This window comes from Priapulus caudatus, unplaced genomic scaffold, assembly GCF_000485595.1.
Source record: "Priapulus caudatus unplaced genomic scaffold, Priapulus_caudatus-5.0.1 Scaffold73, whole genome shotgun sequence".
NCBI lineage: Eukaryota > Metazoa > Priapulida > Priapulimorpha > Priapulimorphida > Priapulidae > Priapulus > Priapulus caudatus.
In genome coordinates this window covers 440,686-460,237 of record NW_014577134.1, presented here as the reverse complement: position 1 = coordinate 460,237, position 19,552 = coordinate 440,686, and the positions used below count along the sequence as shown (strand labels likewise).

Here is a 19,552-nt window from a genome sequence, read left to right as displayed (position 1 = left end):
AACCAACCAACCAACCAACCAACCAACCAACCAACCAACCAACCAACCAACCAACCAACCAACCAACCAACCAACCAACCAACCAACCAACCCACGCGTGCGTGCGTGCGTGCGTGTGTGTGTGTACAGTCGTATCTCGATTATCCTACCTGAACGGGATGTATGTGTGCATGTGTGGTAGGATAATAAGAAATGTCGGGTAAATCGGAAGCGAGAGTGGGGCGAATGAAATCTCGGATGAAAGTGCAATAAAAAATTTAATATGACATCTCGTTTGGTAATAATCATTCTAAGGTGCTGCTGAAATACGGGTAGGGCCTACAGAAGTATCGTTATCTATTGATTTAAAGAAATCGAATGATTGATGTATGTTTCCCGGATTTGCTTCTCTTCCTTACCAACGTGACAAAGCTACGTCAATGGCGGTATTGGAGGCACTGATCGACAAGCAGTATGGGGTTTGGCAAAATAGTATGCACGCGCGTGCAGTACAACGCAGTCCGGCCCACATAATTATAGCGCACGGATTGGCTATGTCGGATAAAACGGAGTGTCGGATAAAATTCCAGCCACAGAACAAGCCACATCCGGCTGCAGCGTTATAGTAGCACTTGTTCGTCGGTGCAATCGTAATGCTGCGGCAGTTTCTGACGCGATTCCACTAAAATGCATAGCTGTAGCTGAAATAACAGTAATAAAATATAAGTCCAAAAAGAGCGATATGTGCGCTACATGATATATACAGACCTCGGTTCGCGGATGCATGCCCAATACTTCTGACATTACTTAATATTATGTCGTAATTATACGTTTAAAATGGTCGTAGCAGTAGTTTAACAGTATAAAAAAAACCGATGCCTCTATTTACTCATTATAGGATGCCCTAGCCGATGTAAAAAGATTTAATTCAGCCAATAGGTGTGCGCTACATGACATATATATATGCAATAATAATTTTAACTTGGAGAGTACATAGCAACCAGCCACTTTTATAGTCAACCCTCACAAGGTGTTTAGTACCAATTTTCCCTGAAACGTGGCACGTCTATTCGCGCGTGCATAGTATCTCTGACATAACATAATATATTGTTAAAATTATAGATTTTAAAATGGTGCGTTAATACTCTTTGCAGTGGCTTAACGTCAAACGGAAATCCCGACGCCTCTCTTTCCAAATCATAAGGTGCTCTAGCAGACGTAACAGTGATATAATTTAAGTAGTAATATATTGTAGCCAAAAGGTAGCGACATGTACGCTATGAGACATATACTGCTGGATTCCCAGTCTTTGTCAAATAAATTAAATATTTTATTTGCGTTAAAATAATACCGTGAACTATTAAAAGCACATACCCACCAGCCACTTTAATAGCTATAGGGTGATTAGTTTTGCCAGTTTTGCCTATAACATTGCGCTAGACATCGCTTCCGTTTCTTCTCGCCCAATCATTCCGACATTGCAACAGCACACGTTGTCATCTCATTTATTAGTGGCTAATTCTTCAGGCTGTATGTTTAAAACCAAGCGTCACGAAAGCAAATTTTAATTAAGTGTAGAGAGGAAGGATAACTTGTATTATATATTTTTTGTTTAGTGCGTGCGTGCGTGCGTGCGTGTGTTTGTGCGCGTGCGCGTGCGTGTGTGTGTGCGCGCGTGCGCGTGTGTATTTGTGTGCGTGTCAGTGTGCCGTTTCCCCTTACTTCCAAGATCACACAGTTCCATGACACCTTCTTGATCACAGTTCACGTACACTGCAATGATGTGCGGGTTGAGAAGTGATTGCGGCAGCGGGAGCGGTAGATGAGAGCGAATTCAGACCGCACGATGGCGCTGTGATCTCATATTCGTGCGGATGTCAGCTTGTAGTTGTGGCCGGTATAAAACTATTACCAGCGGGATCAACTTCAAGTCCGCCCCCATTCACGTGCGCACCAAATCTAGACGTAAACCTCATTACACCTATATAAACTTATATATAATCGAAACAATGTATATATATATTTATTTATTTATTTATTTATATATAATCTGTGGGTGGACTTGGTTCTGCTGCCGGGTGTCGGCATATCATAACGGGTGCTAACTGACGGACGGTAGCCAGTTTAGAAGCGGTATTTTGTCATGCATATATACATTCGAGAGGCACACACAGAACGCGACGCCACACACGCACACACACGCCGTACACTGACGATTCACTACATCAATTACCGTATTTCGCGGTTTATATAAAGGCATTTTTCTTAGAAATTCTCCATGCAGTGGTCTCCAAAAACCACATTGCGTTCTATAAACGCAAGCAGTGAGTAGACGCTATATATATATTCTCACTATGCGTATATTATACACCTTAGCCCGGGGAGAAATCCGTGGCGTTACTCAGTTATGTGGCCGCTTTGGTGAAATGGAAATACCCAAAAAAATCCTAACTATCTATCTATCCATGCATCCATCCATGCATCCATCCATCCATCCCATTTCCATGTCATTCCTATCCCATCCATCGCACCGCATCCCATTCCCATCCTCCCTATCCCATGCCATCCGCATGCCATCCCATGGACATCCCTTGCTATGCCTACTGCATGCCATGCCAGTTCCCCATTGCCATAGCCATGACCATCTCATCCCATCCCATCGCCACCGCAATCCCATTCATCATTCCTAGCCAATGCGATAGCCCCATGCCATGCCATGCGATGCATGTCATCGATCCGATCCCATCCCACGCCATTCTCAGCCATCCCATGCACAGTCCCATGCCATGCCGTCCTATCCATCCCATCCCAAACAGTAAAAAACAATTAAAAAAATCATAAAGATAAAAAAACATTAAAAATTAAAAATATAAAATAGTAAAAAGTAACGTAATTCGAAAAATGAAAAAGGGGGAAAATCATGTTTCCCCAGCATGCGCGACTCGAACCGCGCGGATCCCGGTGTAGAGACGATGTTCTAGGATTACTGCACTGCGCCGTTAATAAGGAATCACCATGGATTCATACATTGAACTAAAACTAGACGTTAGCCTTTAGTTTAGTGGGATTCACACGTACGTGATGTTTTACTCTGCACGCACCGCCATCTATTGATGAATAGAATTTTTATCAATTTTTAACTTTTTAACTTTTGTAAATTTTTGTTTCAGCCAGAACCACCTCCCAGACGTGCTGATTCTGAAAATATCTTTAGTTTTTACTCTAGGCTGCGGAGTTATGCGAGTACGGACTAATTCGGCTGAACAACTTTATATATATACTAGGGGGATACCCGGCGTTGCCCGGGCAAATCAGTGGCGTTACTCAGCTGGTCACCGCTTGGTTGAAAGGAAGATACCCCAAAAAATGTAACCATCTATCTATCCATGCATCCATCCATCCATGCATCTCATTCCATGCCATCCCACCGCACCGCATCCCATCCCATATCCCATCCCATCCCATCCTATCTCATCACATTCAGTGCCATCCCATGCCATGCCATGCCATGCCATCCCATCCCATCCCATCGCACCGCATCCCATATCCCATCCCATCCCATGCCATCCCATGCCATCCCAAACAGTAAAAAATAATAAAAAATCAAAAGATAAAAAACATTAAAAATAAGAATAATTAATAAACTAAAAAATAATAAGTTAAATAAATTAATTAAATTAAAAGTTAATAAAAAATAAAAAATTATACATACTAAAGAGGTAGGTAAAGGGAAAAGAGGGAAAAAGGGGAAAATAAGTTCCCCAGCTGGGACTCGAATCCGGAACGTAGCAGACGGATGTTGAACTGATGAGCCCACTGCGTCATTACGTTTATACACCATGGATTCAGACGTGATGTTGTGTGTGCGTACGTGACCGCCATCTACTGATCAATAGAATTTTGTATGAATGTTTAACTTTTCAACTTTTAAAATTTTTTGTTGCAGCCAGAACCACCTCCCAGACGTGCTGATTCTGAAAATATCTTTAGTTTTCCTCTAGGCTGCGGAGTTCTCTAGTTATGCGCGAACACACACACACACACACATTCGGCTGAACAACTTTATATATACTAGCAGACTAATACCCGTACAACGACCAAATCGTGCCTTAAAATTTAAACTTTATGTAAGTGACACAGTTAGAATTTTTTTTGCCCAGCTGAGATTCGAACCCGGAATCGCGGGTTATGAAACCGAGATCCTACCGACTACGCTACGGCGGCGGGAAAGACAAGCGAAATAATTCCCACGTACGTGATGATTTAATTTTGACTTTAAAAATTTTTTTTTACTTTTTAACTTTTTTAAATGTTTGTCTCAGTCAGAACCATCTGCAAGACGTGGTGATTCTGAATATACTTCAGTTAGCGCGATTGAGGGAAAAATCACGGAGAACATCGAGATCAAACAAACACACACACACAAGATTAGCCTCATTGTAGTATAGATAGATAGAAGTGTTAGATACGGTTATACACTTATAAATCATTTATCCCAATAGATGGCGCCATTACAGATTAGGCCTACCGCTTTATACTTTCTGGTCATATCTATATAGCCATAGAACGAAAGTAGTATACATATACAGCTATGTGGTTAGATCTATTTAATGGAACTGCTAAACAATGCAACCTTACCATAGCAGCGCCCTATGGTAGCTATTTCTTGGCTAGGAAGCTGAAATATTAACTTGCCAAGCAAATTTCATTAGCCCATGCATAATATTGTTTCCTGTTCGCATATAGTGTATTATTCCCGATATGAACAAGCTTGTACGACTTTTAACGATTTTTACTTACTTTTACGTAAAATTTAGCTATATTGTGGTTTCTCCCCTACTTTAGAAATGGTCTTAGGCTCTTAGCGCATTAAATGTTTAGACTGTTGTAATGGTGACGTTTACAGTAAATAGCTAGATCAATTTAGAGCGAATTATGAGTCGAGCGCAGCGAGCGACACGGGTCGTTAACTTTACACCTATATAGCGGCATAGGCTTATTTTAGCCCACTACGACAGTATTGCACCATCCGCGCGCAACAAGGCCTTGACCACGCTCGGGCCACGGATTCCTGCAGATGCATAAAATCTAGCCGTATTGGGTACACAGCGACAGCGAGTTCGCGACGGCCACGCTCGCGGGGGAGCGAGTCAGCGACGGCCGCACTCGCAACAGCGAGTCACCGACGCTCTCACTCGCCGTCTGCTACCTGCTGACAGTCACCACCTGAGCCTGAAGCCGCCGCCTGCCGCCAGTCGTCATAGGACACCACGGTCGTAAGCTGTAAACTATGTGCAAACCATTGGTAAAGTTCTCGTATGTGCCTACTGGCCGGTATTGTAGTTAAGTACCGTATGCCATGTCACTATGCTTTGTGGAAATTAAACAATGCATTCATTGTAGTAATCATTTGGTTATTGAATGATATACCGTTGTGGCTTAAAGTGCGACAGCATACGTATCTGACTGTACGCGAACCTGGTCACACTATACGATTACACGTGTCTAGACGTAGCATACTCGTCGCCGTTATACTGTTTCAGTGGTCGCAGTGTTTCTTTCCTTCATAATATTGTATTATTATGATATATACAATATAGCGTACTATGGTACTGGTCTACGCAGCGTTGACAAAACGCAGCTATTTCTTAAAGCGATAAAAGATGTATTTAAACGCAAATACAGAATTATTGCGGCTATATTTGCACTCAACTTGTCAACTTGTCTATAGTGGTATGTAACGTATATAAAGTTACCTACGCAGCTTGCACAGAACGTTTCCGTAATTAATGTTCCTGGAAGGTTGTAGCGTCGTTATGTCGCGAACAACATTCTAGCTACACAAAATAGGAACATGGCATACTAACGATACGATCATGCATTCGCAACGTTTTGAGATGGAAGTATAAGAACGTATTCACATTTTCCTATACTTAATTGTCGTTTTTAATACTCTGTACACAGTATGTTAATCTAAGTGCACAAACTTTATTAATTAAATCACCGTGATAAAATTTAAATTATCCATTAACCATCCATCCATCCATCCATCCATCCATCCATCCATCCATCCATCCATCCATCAATCCATCCATCCATCCATCCACCCAGCCATCCACCCATCCATCCATCCATCCATCCATCCATCCATCCATCCATCCATCCATCCATCCATCCATCCATCCATCCATCCATCCATCCATCCATCCATCCATCGAATCCATCGCATACATTCCATCGCATCCATAAGCAATCCACGATCCATCCATTGCGATCCATCCATTCCATACCATCAATCCAATCCATGCCAGCCCATCCATCCCATCCATCCCTTCCATCCATTCATCCATGCATCCATCCATCCATCCATCCATCCATCCATCCATCCATCCATCATCCATCCTCCATACCATCATCCATTCCATTCATCCATACCCTTCATAACATCCAGCCATGCCATACCCCATACCATCCATCATCCATGCATGCATGCATCCATCTCATCCATCCATTTCCATCCCATCCATACCATGCCATCCATGCCATCCATCCATACCCATCTATCCCATCCATCCTCTATCCATCCATCCATCCATCTCCATCATCTCCATGCCATCCATCCATAAGCCATGATTCCATTTCTTCATTACTATCTATTTATGCCAGAATGGAGTAACAAACAATGTGAACAGCAGATTCCAAGGTCTGGTAAAGAACTAGAAACGAGCAGTTTGTCGCCAACTACCATGTATCCCGCCGTGATGCTAGTAAATGAATAGAAAATCTCTGTAAGAACGGTAGAAGGTCAGGTAAAGTTAAAAAGTCCCAAAACAAAAGTTTGTTATACAAGCTGGTTGCTCAGACTGTGCAAGTATATTGGAATCTGGTTACCCCTAATAGAGGCGACGAAGGAGAATGTAAGTCGACGTGAAGGTCAAGTAAGTCAAGGTCAGTGAGTGTGTTTTGTTGTATGCGACAGCCTTCCCCCAAAAGATGTGTAAGCTAACCAAGTGGTCGCGCTAGGGTGTCATATTAAGGGCTGAGTTTAGAGAGCGAAGAGAAATATGAGATCAAGGTCAAAAGGTAACAGGTGAATAAAGAGTCGAAGTGACCTGGTGGGGCAGTTTTTACGATGATCGTCGGATCATCTTCCAAAATTGCATAAGGGCTTATGTAAGGCGAGAGACGCACGTTTTTGGTGTGGGCGGAGTCATCGTTGCACTGGTAAACAACATTTTTGGAAATACGTAAAGTCGTAACTTGTGCTGTTTTTACCTCGATTTGTCATGGGATTGGCAGCATCCAGGGCGATATAACATGTCTATAATATATATATATATTATATATAATATATATATATATATTGATGATCAATCATAAATTTAAATATAGAATTTAAATACAAATTTTAATACAAATATTAATTATAATATTTTATTTTTAAATTTTAATATAAATGTAAATATAAATTTTAATACAAATATAAATTTCATGACAATCGGGTAAAAAGTGCAGAAGTTACAGGTTCTAGAATATTTTGACAAAAAATGTTGTTACCATGGCAACGATGACTCCGCCCACACCAAAAACGATAGGTGTCTTTGCTTTACGATAACGCACCTTCACTCGAAATTTGAAGATGATCCGAGAAGAACTGCAGCCGGTAGAGCGTTCACAAGGAAATCTCTACGGAGGCGGCGGCGGCGGCGGCGGCGGCGGCGCGACGATGCCAAACCCATAGTATCCCCACGAACTTCGTTCGGGGGATACAATAAAATAGACGCTATAGGAGCAGGGGAGATATATCCCAGCATGCAGTGTGTGTGTGTGTGTGTGTGTGTGTGTGTGTGTGTGTGTGTGTGTGCGTGCGTGCGCGCGCGGGCGTGTGCGCGTGTGTGTGTGTGTGCGCGCGTGTGTTTGTGTGTGCGTGCGTGCGCGCGCATGCGTGTGTGATACAAACCAGAACAGTTCTATCTAATGGAAGAATCTGTCTTTCCCGCTGTTTTGCTGTGATCCAGTAGAGGCGCAGGTGTCGCTCACAGGCGTCGATTTCATTGCTCGGTCAGCGTTCTAGTTTCTCAGTATAATTCTATGCGTGCACCGATTAACCATTATTGTTTACCTTGTGTTTTAACGAATTGGTTACAACTAAATAAAGCTATACTATAATAATACTTTATGGTTTAGTTCAATATTTACTAGAAAATAACCTGTTTTTGCCGTTGGTCGCGCCACGCTACTCGTGCTGCTTCTCAAGGCAATAGCGTCAATCACATTTTAGATTTAGTTATATACTTCACAAATGTAAAAGATTTGCCCTATCAACATGTTACATGTCTTCCCTCCATATTTCCTACCCCGCCTCTCCTCTCGGTCGTGCTCTCTTCAAATACACTCATGTGGCACACCCACGCACGCACGCAGACACACATATCATAAAACCCTTCACTTTGTTTAGTAAATGTCGAAGATAATATATCTTACTTCAATAGAAATCTGGCATTCGCCAATTATTTTTCAGAATCCCTACGTCTTTCTGTCCTGAGCAGGATGTACGACCTCAGCCGTTGTGTGATATACAGCTCAGATCTGGATTCACGTTCTCGATCATCGATATCACAGCGCCTTGACCCTCCTCTAGATCTTTCACATTGCATCAACCCTTAAAGAAAACCCCCTTTCGAACTATCCTCTCATTTATGTGACAAACATATTTCAGCGAATAACCACACTACACTTGGCAGCTTACCAAGTATGATGCGTCATTGTTAATGTAAGACTGGGTCACCTTGTGAAAACACGTCGTTGTATGTAATTGATATAGCAACCCGTACATTATAATTGCTATTTCTATAGTTCAGAGAGCGGTAGGCCATGTTCCCCCACACAGGTAACCGTAGTAGTACCGTTTATAGACTTACTTATTTATTAACTATAAATAATAAAAAGCCAAATAAAACACCACAGAGAAATCAAGCCAAAAATCTCAGAAGCATTCACTTTATTTCATAGCATCTTAAAGCAACAATTTAATATTACATGAAAACGCCATCAGACGCAAAGCGATATAGATAATGCGACATCATTTCCTCGTTTATTCTCAATACTCTGAAACGTCTACCTCACCTGTTGAGAATTATCTTGATTCATGTAATGATGCTAATGTTTGGACGGTTGACAACATAAATTGGGAAGGGAGCGGTGGGAACAGACATTAGCTCGTCTTAAAGGCACTGTACACTTGTTGTTGAACACTTGAACAGTATTGAAACATGACTCATCACTACACATCCGGTATCACGTGGCAAGCTTGACTCACAGCCACCGATAAATTGATAATTCGTCTCTTACTGAGACCTCTTTTAGAACCCACCAAGGAGATTAGTATCATTTTTTGAAGGGACATTGCAGGGAACATTTTCCTTCTACATTTCCCCCACTATCATCACAGCAGTTGACTCTGAGAAACATTTATTCTCTTCAGATTTGAGCACAAACAGTCGGCGTGTGTTGGAGGACTCACTGTCCTGTCACAATTTTTCAGTAGCTTGTCAGTTTGCCAGTGAAAATCTAATGCCATACCACCACCGATTAATGACATTGAATGTACCGAAATTTGTGGAAATACCTAGTGCCGTTTTCCTCTGCAACTGTCACCATGTACACATAGCAATATTCTTCGATCGCCAACTCCATAAGAACAGTCCAGCCTTTCTAATAGGTATGCATTATGCTTCTTCCCCGTTCGCACAAAGAACCATTTATTGCACTTCTCATTAGAAACAATAGTCCGTATTTCCGGACGTCTTACTGTCAAGCAAGTGCCCATGGTATCTAAAAAAACGCACGTACATTAACGTACACATTTGTTCTAGAAATGTGCCATGTCCATTTCCGCTGAAAGACCCTTCTGCGACACATTATTGCAATCTACTTACAAGCGTCTACAGAAAAGCGCGTGACCAGTTTTCAACAAGTGGAGAAATGACGTCCCTGCCACGAAGGCAAACAAAGGAATAATGGTATAATAATTTTGCGGACACAGCAGAAGAACACAAACAATCAGTGCTCGTTTAGTGTATAGGGCAACCGTGGCAATTTAAGATGTTGACAAGCTTCTCATTTAGTGAGGTACCAACTTTTCATATTTGTAAATAAACAAGGATCTGTGTGATCGTATGATTTTGTTGTCTCAGGCGGGTTTTCCAACAGTAAGCTATTGCACGAACGTATCACTGTTGTGTCATTATAACGAGCCAGATAGCAATTTGAGAAAAGGTGGCAAAGAATGAGTCACAACCACAAAACTAGCCACATTTGTTTGTGCTAGTACAAGTTTACAGGTAATAGAGCAGTCAGCATTCTGTGCTAACCCGCCCAAGACGTGAAAATAGAATGACTGTGAGATCAATCACTTGGCAATGACACTGAAGATTACTTTTCCTAAACTATTAAAAGTGCATCGGGTTCGCGATGGCGGGTTGGAAAAGGAAAGATGATGCGTCTATGAGATGGCAGGGTGATATGAAACTTCGTTAAAGTGTTTAAACAATGTTAGTGGTAGACGCGACAGCAACAATTGAGCTGTGATGAGACGTGGGCACTTCAAATATCCTATCACCACAACATTAATAGCACAAACAGAATAGCACGTCAGCTGGCGAAAATACAACACGGGTAGTTTGATGAGATAACATTTCGGATAAATTTCTTTGTTATACTTGGGGAGGGAGTGCATTTTATGACAATGTATACATTTAATTTACAATTGAATAAGTGGCTAAATCTGCACATCTAACTTAAAACTTACATTAAAGATTTCCAATGATACTCAACATTGCAAGACAACTTTGCTGGTTTACCTCATTCTGTGGTGTCAGCCCAGAACATGCATCAACTAGAATTGCGCAGAAGACAATAGTTGGGTTTTAAAACTCGAACCATATAAAATGAATATCGTTGTGCAATTTCTTCACATAAATAATTCGTTATTAACTACCGTGAAATTCTAAGGAAATTCTCATTTAAGCCAACTGTATCATTTTTATACATATTTACACGAGAAAATTAGCCTAGCACTGGCATGCTTAACGTCTTGTAATTTTGCACCTACCAAACAGCTAACAAGTGGCAAAGAGAGAGGATCTATTCAGTAAATATGTTAACATTTGTATATTTGCCATATAAATACAATCCCTCGAATAACATACGAAGGCATTACGGTGACATTTTATTTGTCCTTTTAGCTCTGTCTGCAACTACAAGCTATGATCACGTAACCCAGACAAAGGAGTACTCTCCTAAAGGGGGTTGGCTCCCGGTCTCATTAAAAACTAGGAGCACGATCTGGGCAGGCTCTGTCGAAACTGGACATCATGGCGGACCAGACAGCTCCGTCGTCGTTTACAATGTTGAGTACAGTCATCAATCACATGACACTATGTGTCAGTCGACACAAAATAGCATACAATATCTAAAGCTAAATAGTATATTATACGAACACAATAGGTAGCATAGGTAGCATATTTTACAAAAATATCCTCGACTCAACGATTGACATCCGACCGCCACTTTCTTTGAAAGCTTTTTATCAGTCTTTTAACAAGTGTTGAGACTCAAGCCGGATATATAAAGGTTTGATGCGTTCACGTACCAACGCGGCCACTGCCGACTGGCACCTACAAAAGTATCACAATTCCAAAGTCTCTACATACGGAACATAGCTGTGGCTTTCACACATGCTGACGAAGCACGTAAACACATGCATGGACTAGCCACTATTTACACCATACGACTTACGCGCGACCTCACCGTCGACGTCGGCCCAACCAGTCACGCGTTACGTGAGAATCTCAGTCTTACCACACTTAGTACCACATCAATACAACATTAATACCACACTTAATATTGAACGCCGGTGCCATTGCTACGGTGATCAGAGACACAGCTGTATCAACGCCGCTGCTTAGTTCATGATTTGGTGCCATATTGTGACAGCTACGATAGATTTGCTGCGATCTATAGCTGTGACCACGTAGAGCTAATTGCCATCCAATAACTTCGGTAACGAATTATCATCGAAACTAAATCTACACAGCAGTAGTTTCATTTGCTCATGAATCACACGACAGGCAATGTTGCAGATAATGGAACGGGCGATCTGCTCTTGTTATTAGGGGTTTTTCAATTTGTTCACGCCAAATCTTCGGTAAACTATACCTAAAGACTTTCATGACTAGGATTTCGCAAGTGTACTCAGTCTTTCGTATATGGACGTGTTTGTCATTTGTGCGCAAACATCTACACAAACGCCCAGCACTGTCTCGCGTGCGTTCTTTCTCTCGTTTTCTCATATCCCAAATAGGATATAAAAAACCTTTGCAGATACTGTACTGTTCTAAAACATGCACACACTCACATAACAACAGACACGCACGCACACACACGCACATAACAACATACATTTGGCTTTCACTTCCTATATTGCTAATCTTGTATGCTTTACGCCTGTAGGCAGCACGCTAGATCTAGAACTCTCAATGCGCTCATTTTTAACTACTTTCTCCATAAATCTCGTGGCGAAGACATTGCATGATCTTTCAATATCCTCAGATATTTGACTTTTAATACAAACAATGAAACCTGGCTGCCTGAGGGGCTTGGGGAGAAAATGCTAAGCCTTGCACCTGTGCTATGACCGGTCAAGGATCTTTTTCGCAGCGCGTGTCATATTACTGTTCCGCAAAAAGTGTTTCACAATCACAATGGCGAGTCTCTTTGGCTTGCAACGCACATAGAATATAACTTTCCGCCGAACACAAAGCCGTTCTACGAGAGTTGAAACGACGTCGTTTACTAGATTTGAATCCACTATAACGATGCAAAGCGCAGATGAGGTTGCAACGCGAGCACTGTTCTCTCTCTCTCAGCCCCGGAGGACGCTAGAAATGCTAAACGTATCAGCGGCGTATAAACATAGAAACGCACCAACGCATGAGCCATGTTCTCTCGCCCGGTGGCTGACTGGCTGGTAAAGACACGATCCTTTCGAGCACGCCCGTCGAGCGTCCCTCTATTATGACTACATGGAATTAACCTTACAGACCGACGCCTTCAGAACGTTTTCTTTCTTAATTTTTTATACACAAAAAAACAGATACACAGTAGCAAATACAAAGCACCGAATACTGAAGCACACTGTATGCCGACTGGTGAAGGAACATATGCGGGTTGCCATTCTCCCCATCAGGTATTATCCAGTAGAGGAATAACCGAGCACCATCTCGTTTTCTTTGGCGCCTACATGCCTGCCTGTCTGTCTGTGTAAATTTCAAATTTAACGGTCGGAGATCACAAAATTTCTTTTTGTATTCTCAAGATCACAGCCTCAGCTTATAACTTGCTTCAAAAGTTTACAAGGGAAGAGCATACGACAAACGAAACAGTGTCACAATGAACGATATATAGCAATTTTTCTTCCTCACCTCTTGGCGTGTGCCAGGCCACTGAACTCACGAAAAGTAGGCAATTATCTAGAATTACGCACACTGGTCTCGAAAGAGTCGAGTAGAGACAAGCAGGACGTGGGTGACTCTCCTACTACCATTTCATTACGCTTAGTGATATCCGGGCACAAACTCAGAGGTGGTATCCAAATTGTTAAAACTACATACTAGTATGTACATATATGTATATCCATTCCCTTATAAAGTTTTGCACACTTACAACACATTACATTCTACGTTCTTTATTCGTTCGTAAAGAACTATCAACCACACGTATGTGTCACGTGACTACTATCGTCAATGTGAACCAGCTTTACAAATTAAAGTGGCCATCTACTACGCTAAAACCACTGCACTGGGTACACATAATAATTGCTGGCCCAAGACACACAAGTGCAATCATATATTCACCTTAAACCGCTTTCAGTTTTCACCACGCTAGCCCAATAATCCGCATGGTTACCACAGCAGTTACATCCTTATTAGTATAAGTAGCCCGCAGGCAGACCTATTTTGTATCAACATTAATCCGCGCGACCGTCTCGTCGTTACGTACAGTATAATATGATCGCCACGGCGCGGTTTAAACATTCGTACAGCATTCCGATGAAACGCACTGGTAACCAGATATTATTGCGCTAGATGTCTGCTCAGGGTACGTAATTGCGGTAGCATTAGAAAACCTCCGTTTGATATGGAATAAATGACAGCACCTGCAATCCTAGAGCGCAAGTATCATGAACAATGATACCTACTCTTAATATAAACCTAAAAATCTAGTATCATTACGTGACGACGTACACAAACTTGATTGTCCGCACTATTCTGGGTTACACATAAAAACATCGTAAATGAAGCGAAACTCAAAAGCATAGTTAAAGAAAGACTAACTTACGGTGTGCGACTTATGCGCACAATGAAAGACTTCTCGCACAGGGTGATCCTGCGACCCCCACACAGTAATGGCGTTTCTAATTAACAATAGATCATTTTATAACCAGGCCAGCCCTCTGTCATATCATCAAACGACTGTAGCAATTCTCTGTACGCTGTAACCGATTTACTTGACATGTATGCATTTTCCCGATTGCGCAGTGAAGCAGTGGGAGAGCATCGGCGCAAAGTTTGCGGCCGATGCGTATGTGTATAGACAGTTACATGGGCGTGTGCTGGTACGCTACCAATGAAGTCAGAGAGCGGACGCGGCTACTACATGTGAAACGAAACATCTACGTGTTGATGTATGCATCCACGTGCCTTTCCTCATATAGCGTACGACGCTGCCATAACAGGAGGTCTCCCCGCACCTGTCCACGCAGCATGATCGCGCACGTACGTAAAAAGCAGAGCGGCAACGAGAGCAATTAATCAACCACCAAGACGAACTACAGTATATCGCTTGAACACTGAGGAGTATGCGGGTACGTATGCTCAACTATTAAAAGCGTGCGGGTGGGGTGGAATATAGAGCCATATCTAGCCAAAACACGGTAACAGACTATTACGTTTACCTTTATATCTATCGAGTTTAACATGCAAGATGAACTATATGCTCTATGAACGGCGGCTCTGCGGCAGAAAGGCAAAGACCCATGACTGCTTAGCATTACACTCTAAGGTGAGCCCACGATTCCCGTTCCACGTTAACTCAACGGTCGAGTTGAACTGTATAACTACTGGAAGGATGAGAGATGCAGAACCGCCGTGCATCTGAAAGGAACAACTTACATACTACTCACTGAAGTTCAAATATCATAATTAGAATTCTACACTCCTCGAAGCATCGTCAACAGATGCCCCTCGATCAGCCGTGTCAGCACAGGACTCTCTCCGACGGATCGATCAGGGAAATTCAAGTAAGAGCATGTCATCCAGAAGAGCCGTAACCTCTCGGGAGTAGCAGAGTGAGGGCAGTCATGGCGTTTGGTCTACACCAGTGATATAGTCACTGTTGTGCTGCAGGGATCCGCATAAAACTGCAGTTGCTAACTTAACAAAACTGCACAGAATGACGATAGCAACTAGGCATCGGTTATTCCCATCCGGGGGAAAGGGGAAAAAGGAGGGACACTTCCTGGCACTGTGCAGCCATTGCCTTACTACGGGAGTGGTTTCTATGCCTATAGGTGTTGAACAACAGCGCTTTGATGGGGCCATCTTTGTATTGTATTGTATTGCCGCTATACATTATGTCATTCAGTCAAGAGTTGCTCAAATTTGTTAATTATCCAAAGAGCTCCAAACAGCTGAAGAGATGGGTGACTTTGTGAGAGTCACGAAAGGAAACTCCAGTCTTTTATGCAAAGTCCTGCAAAATGGTACCACTCGCGACCTGTATGCAACCACACATTAATCATTGTTTTCCGCTAGCTACTCATGAGACGAAAACGCCACGTGGAGGTGGTTTTCTTAACGACATCCTCAAATAAAACCAATTTCACATTTCATCACAATTTGGCAGAAACAAAGGACATTTTCATCCTCTCTAAAGGCAGAGCATGGCTGAAATGCATATTGAAAGGCAAATGTAGCTCTGCAGTTAGCTATTGCGAAGAACTCGGTAAACTGTTCACGGACATGTGGCCGTTGTCGTCCCCGCGGCGATCGTGTCCATAGTTTGTCATGGCGCCGCGTGGAGGCATGGGCACACCATTATCCAGCAGATACTGAGCAACAAACCTATGCTGGTCGTCGTGTATCTTTTGTCTCAGATGCTGCAGCAGTCCCGCCTCCTGCAAAAACGAAAACGAAAACGGATTTAGTGGCGAAATTTCCGCAAACGCGTGGTCGAATGACACACAGTGTATGAGCTGCGACAGCTTAAATCAAAACAAACTGTCAATCATCACCTGTGGAAACACTGTCTCGCAGATAGTGCAGGGCCAGGTGCGCACGCTGGAGTTGCTAGCGGCAACGATTGCTGCAGCTGCTGCTGCCGCCGCCGCTGCCGCCGCCCCAGCAGATGCTGACGTCTTTGGACTTGTCATCTGCTACCAAAGTAATTATTAAAAACATTTTAATATGACGGAGGTATTCGTAAAAACCTAGGTATGCAGGCACACACGCAGGTACACGCGCGCACAAATATTAGCATTGTGGCAATTTCATGTGTGTTTTTTCATGTGCTTGGGAATAAACATTAAATACCTCATTACTATAAAAACATGCATTGATGCACGGCTGATCACTTTAATAGATACAATAATGTGCAGGTAGAGAACACAGTTCAAATTTTCACCACCTTTTTCAAAGCGTGCTTTCACACTGCATGTCGAAAAACGGATGAAAGAGATTAGATGCACCAGATCACGCATTCAGCTGTATTTCACAGTGTTATCATAACCAACAAAACACTTCAAGAAAACCTGATATAACTGCCGATGATACATAGAATCCACACCCCCCGATAGTGAACGCGAAACTGATGTCTGAATTTCGCGAGTCACTAGTAGTAGTACTGCCGCTACACAATCCCATTTTCCATCGTGTGGCTGTTTGCCACTGCTTACCTCAGGGTGCAGGGTCACATGCTTGCGCAAACAAGTTTCGTTCACGTAGGCCTTCCCACAGATGGGGCAGCAGAAGGCGTCGCGTCGCTTATCCGGTGCAACATCGCTGAGGGGGCGGCCCCGACAGAACATCTCCCACTGCTCCTTGTGATCGACGCGCACGTGGTGAAATAGGTTTGCCTCACTGTCAAACACGCGCGCACAAAACGTGCACGGTAGATGGCGCTGTACTTGCTGCGGCGACGGCTGTATACGGGCCGACTCGGCCGAATGCTCCTGTCATTCGAAGACGAAAATGCTTAGGTAAAAGAATAGCAACTAGCGTTCGTTTCAATCGAATTCTCACCTGAACCGTTAGCTGAATAATTTCACTACTTTCACTCTTATGAGCGTCCAGAAAAACAATGCGCAGTCACGTTGAATTTATCACGCTTTCGTTTACGTTCGCATCTACTACACTTTCACAATGAAATATCACGGAACGTAAGGTACTGCCAGACAGTCGTCACAACTAACAGCGGATCACAGTGCAGTCATTCTAGCACCGCTATACGTCTGCTACACACCTTCTGCATGTGAGATTCAAGACTGGCCTCCTGTGCGAAACGCTTACAGCACACCATGCAGCGATATGGACGCTTCTCAGCAAAGTTCTTCGCCAGCTGGCTGTCATGGTTGCGCAAATGCTGCTGCAGGTTGGACAGCTGCACAAAGGCGCGACCACAGTCCGGCATCGTGCACTTATATGGCTTCTCCCCTACACGAGAACAGAGGTTAATGCCTGAGATTGTGAACGTTCCCTATTATCACATGAAACGCACCATAAATCGTCGTCCATAAACAACCTCGTTACCGTAATTGTTATTAGGTACTACCACAACTTGAACGTGGAATACCTAGGCGCCATGAACACGATTATAATATTTATCGACGAGCTGTTTAAACAGCTTTACAGGCCTCTAACGGACACAGGAAATTTGTGCGTGCCGAGTGCATCGATACGACATATAGTTTCATCGGCACACACTAATAAATGCCAGAGCTCACATTGACGAATTCCAATGCGAGGGGTTGTGTGCGCGAGGGGGTGGTGGGTGGTGGGGCGACGACAAGCGAGTCGACGGAGACGCGGTTGCCGTGGACAGCGACTCACCGGTGTGCAGCCGCGTGTGCTGCTGGAGATGCGACAGCTGCTTGAAGCTGCGCTCACAGTACGAGCAGTGGTACGGCCGCTCGCCCGTGTGCACTCTCAGATGCTGGTTCAGCTGATGCTGGTTAGCGAATGCCTTGTGGCAATGCGCACATGGGTGGGACTTGACCTGCAGCGAAAGGATGGAACCCGTGACATCACTGGGTCGACAACTGTAAGATCGATTATACTCAGTACAGGGCCTTCGCCACACATTCGCCTCAGTGGGCAAAGCCACGCGGTGTTGTTTCGTGTTTCATGGTGTGTTCATTCATTGTGTTCCGGGCAGTTCACAGTAAGCGGTTCACCGTTGACACTGCCAAGACCTAGGTAGGGGGCAACTCGCCCCTCTGCACAACCCCATAACTGTAGCCATGACACGTGCACCCTAACACGTTAGCCCGAAAACCAAATGTAATGTCATTAGTTTGAATAACAAAACTATGTTGGGTTGAATGCTATCTCGTTGGCATCTAACTGTAACTAATTCGGTCTGCCCACTGTTGTAGCGAGGGCAAATGGCACGTATCGTAAAAGGCGAACAAGCAAACTTTCAAAGGATAATGTTCTTTTACTTGAGCACAGCACAATTGTTCAAAGTGCATTACGACGCTCTTCGAATAGGTTCTGATCCAAGCGTCCGAAATTAACTTTCACTCGCGGGGATTTTCATCGCTACACTATAATTTTCGACAACCTGGACGCTACTTCGCTTGTTCATTACTTCTCCTAACAACTATTACGTTGTTAGATTACCAGTGTAACTCAATTGGACTAATGAGCAAGAAAATACATGTTTGAGAAATGTAACCACGTATTACGTTGTTAGATTACCAGTGTAACTCAATTGGACTAATGAGCAAGAAAATACATGTTTGAGAAATGTAACCACGTAGATAAGCTTGTATAGCTTCATGCGGAATGTGATACTTGAATTCTACGATGCTAAAATAAAAATTCTCAAATGTCAAATTCTCTATGGTAGCATTGACCTTGTTTCTCTAGTAAAAGGCCATGAATCCTTCCTTTATTTAAACATAAATACTCGAGAAACAGCATATCAACCTAAAAAATCAAAACAGTGTTCTTATCTGCAGTTATTCATTATACGTTATGAAATCCATAAACATCATGTCACGTTTAACATGCATTACACTTACATGTGCAGACACGCCAAATCTTCTAGAATTTATATGCTACAATTACCCAGACACACATTCAAATACATTCAGAACTTTCATGCCACATAACCATGTCGTGTGGTTGTGCGTGTGTGTGTGCGTGCGTGCGTGCGTGCGTGCGTGCGTGTGTGATAACGACGTTCATGCAAAGTAAGGATGCGGTAAGCATAGAGAGAGATGGGTCGCATA

The 19,552-nt window shown here is 43.1% G+C and overlaps 1 protein-coding gene across 2 annotated transcripts in view; it reads right to left on the bottom strand.

The window, feature by feature from the left end:
• Positions 1 to 8,966: 8,966 nt before the first annotated feature.
• Positions 8,967 to 19,552, bottom strand: part of LOC106821443 (zinc finger protein 135-like) — a 104,834-nt gene continuing 94,248 nt past the window's right edge. For both annotated transcript variants that reach the window (XM_014826245.1, XM_014826246.1), the window contains 5 exons: positions 18,147 to 18,312; positions 17,560 to 17,750; positions 16,994 to 17,269; positions 16,334 to 16,474; positions 8,967 to 16,216 (listed from right to left, as the gene is read on the bottom strand). In XM_014826245.1, the coding sequence (XP_014681731.1) occupies positions 16,028 to 16,216; positions 16,334 to 16,474; positions 16,994 to 17,269; positions 17,560 to 17,750; positions 18,147 to 18,312 (963 nt within the window). In that variant the 3' untranslated portion in view covers positions 8,967 to 16,027. The remainder of the gene's footprint in view (positions 16,217 to 16,333; positions 16,475 to 16,993; positions 17,270 to 17,559; positions 17,751 to 18,146; positions 18,313 to 19,552) is intronic.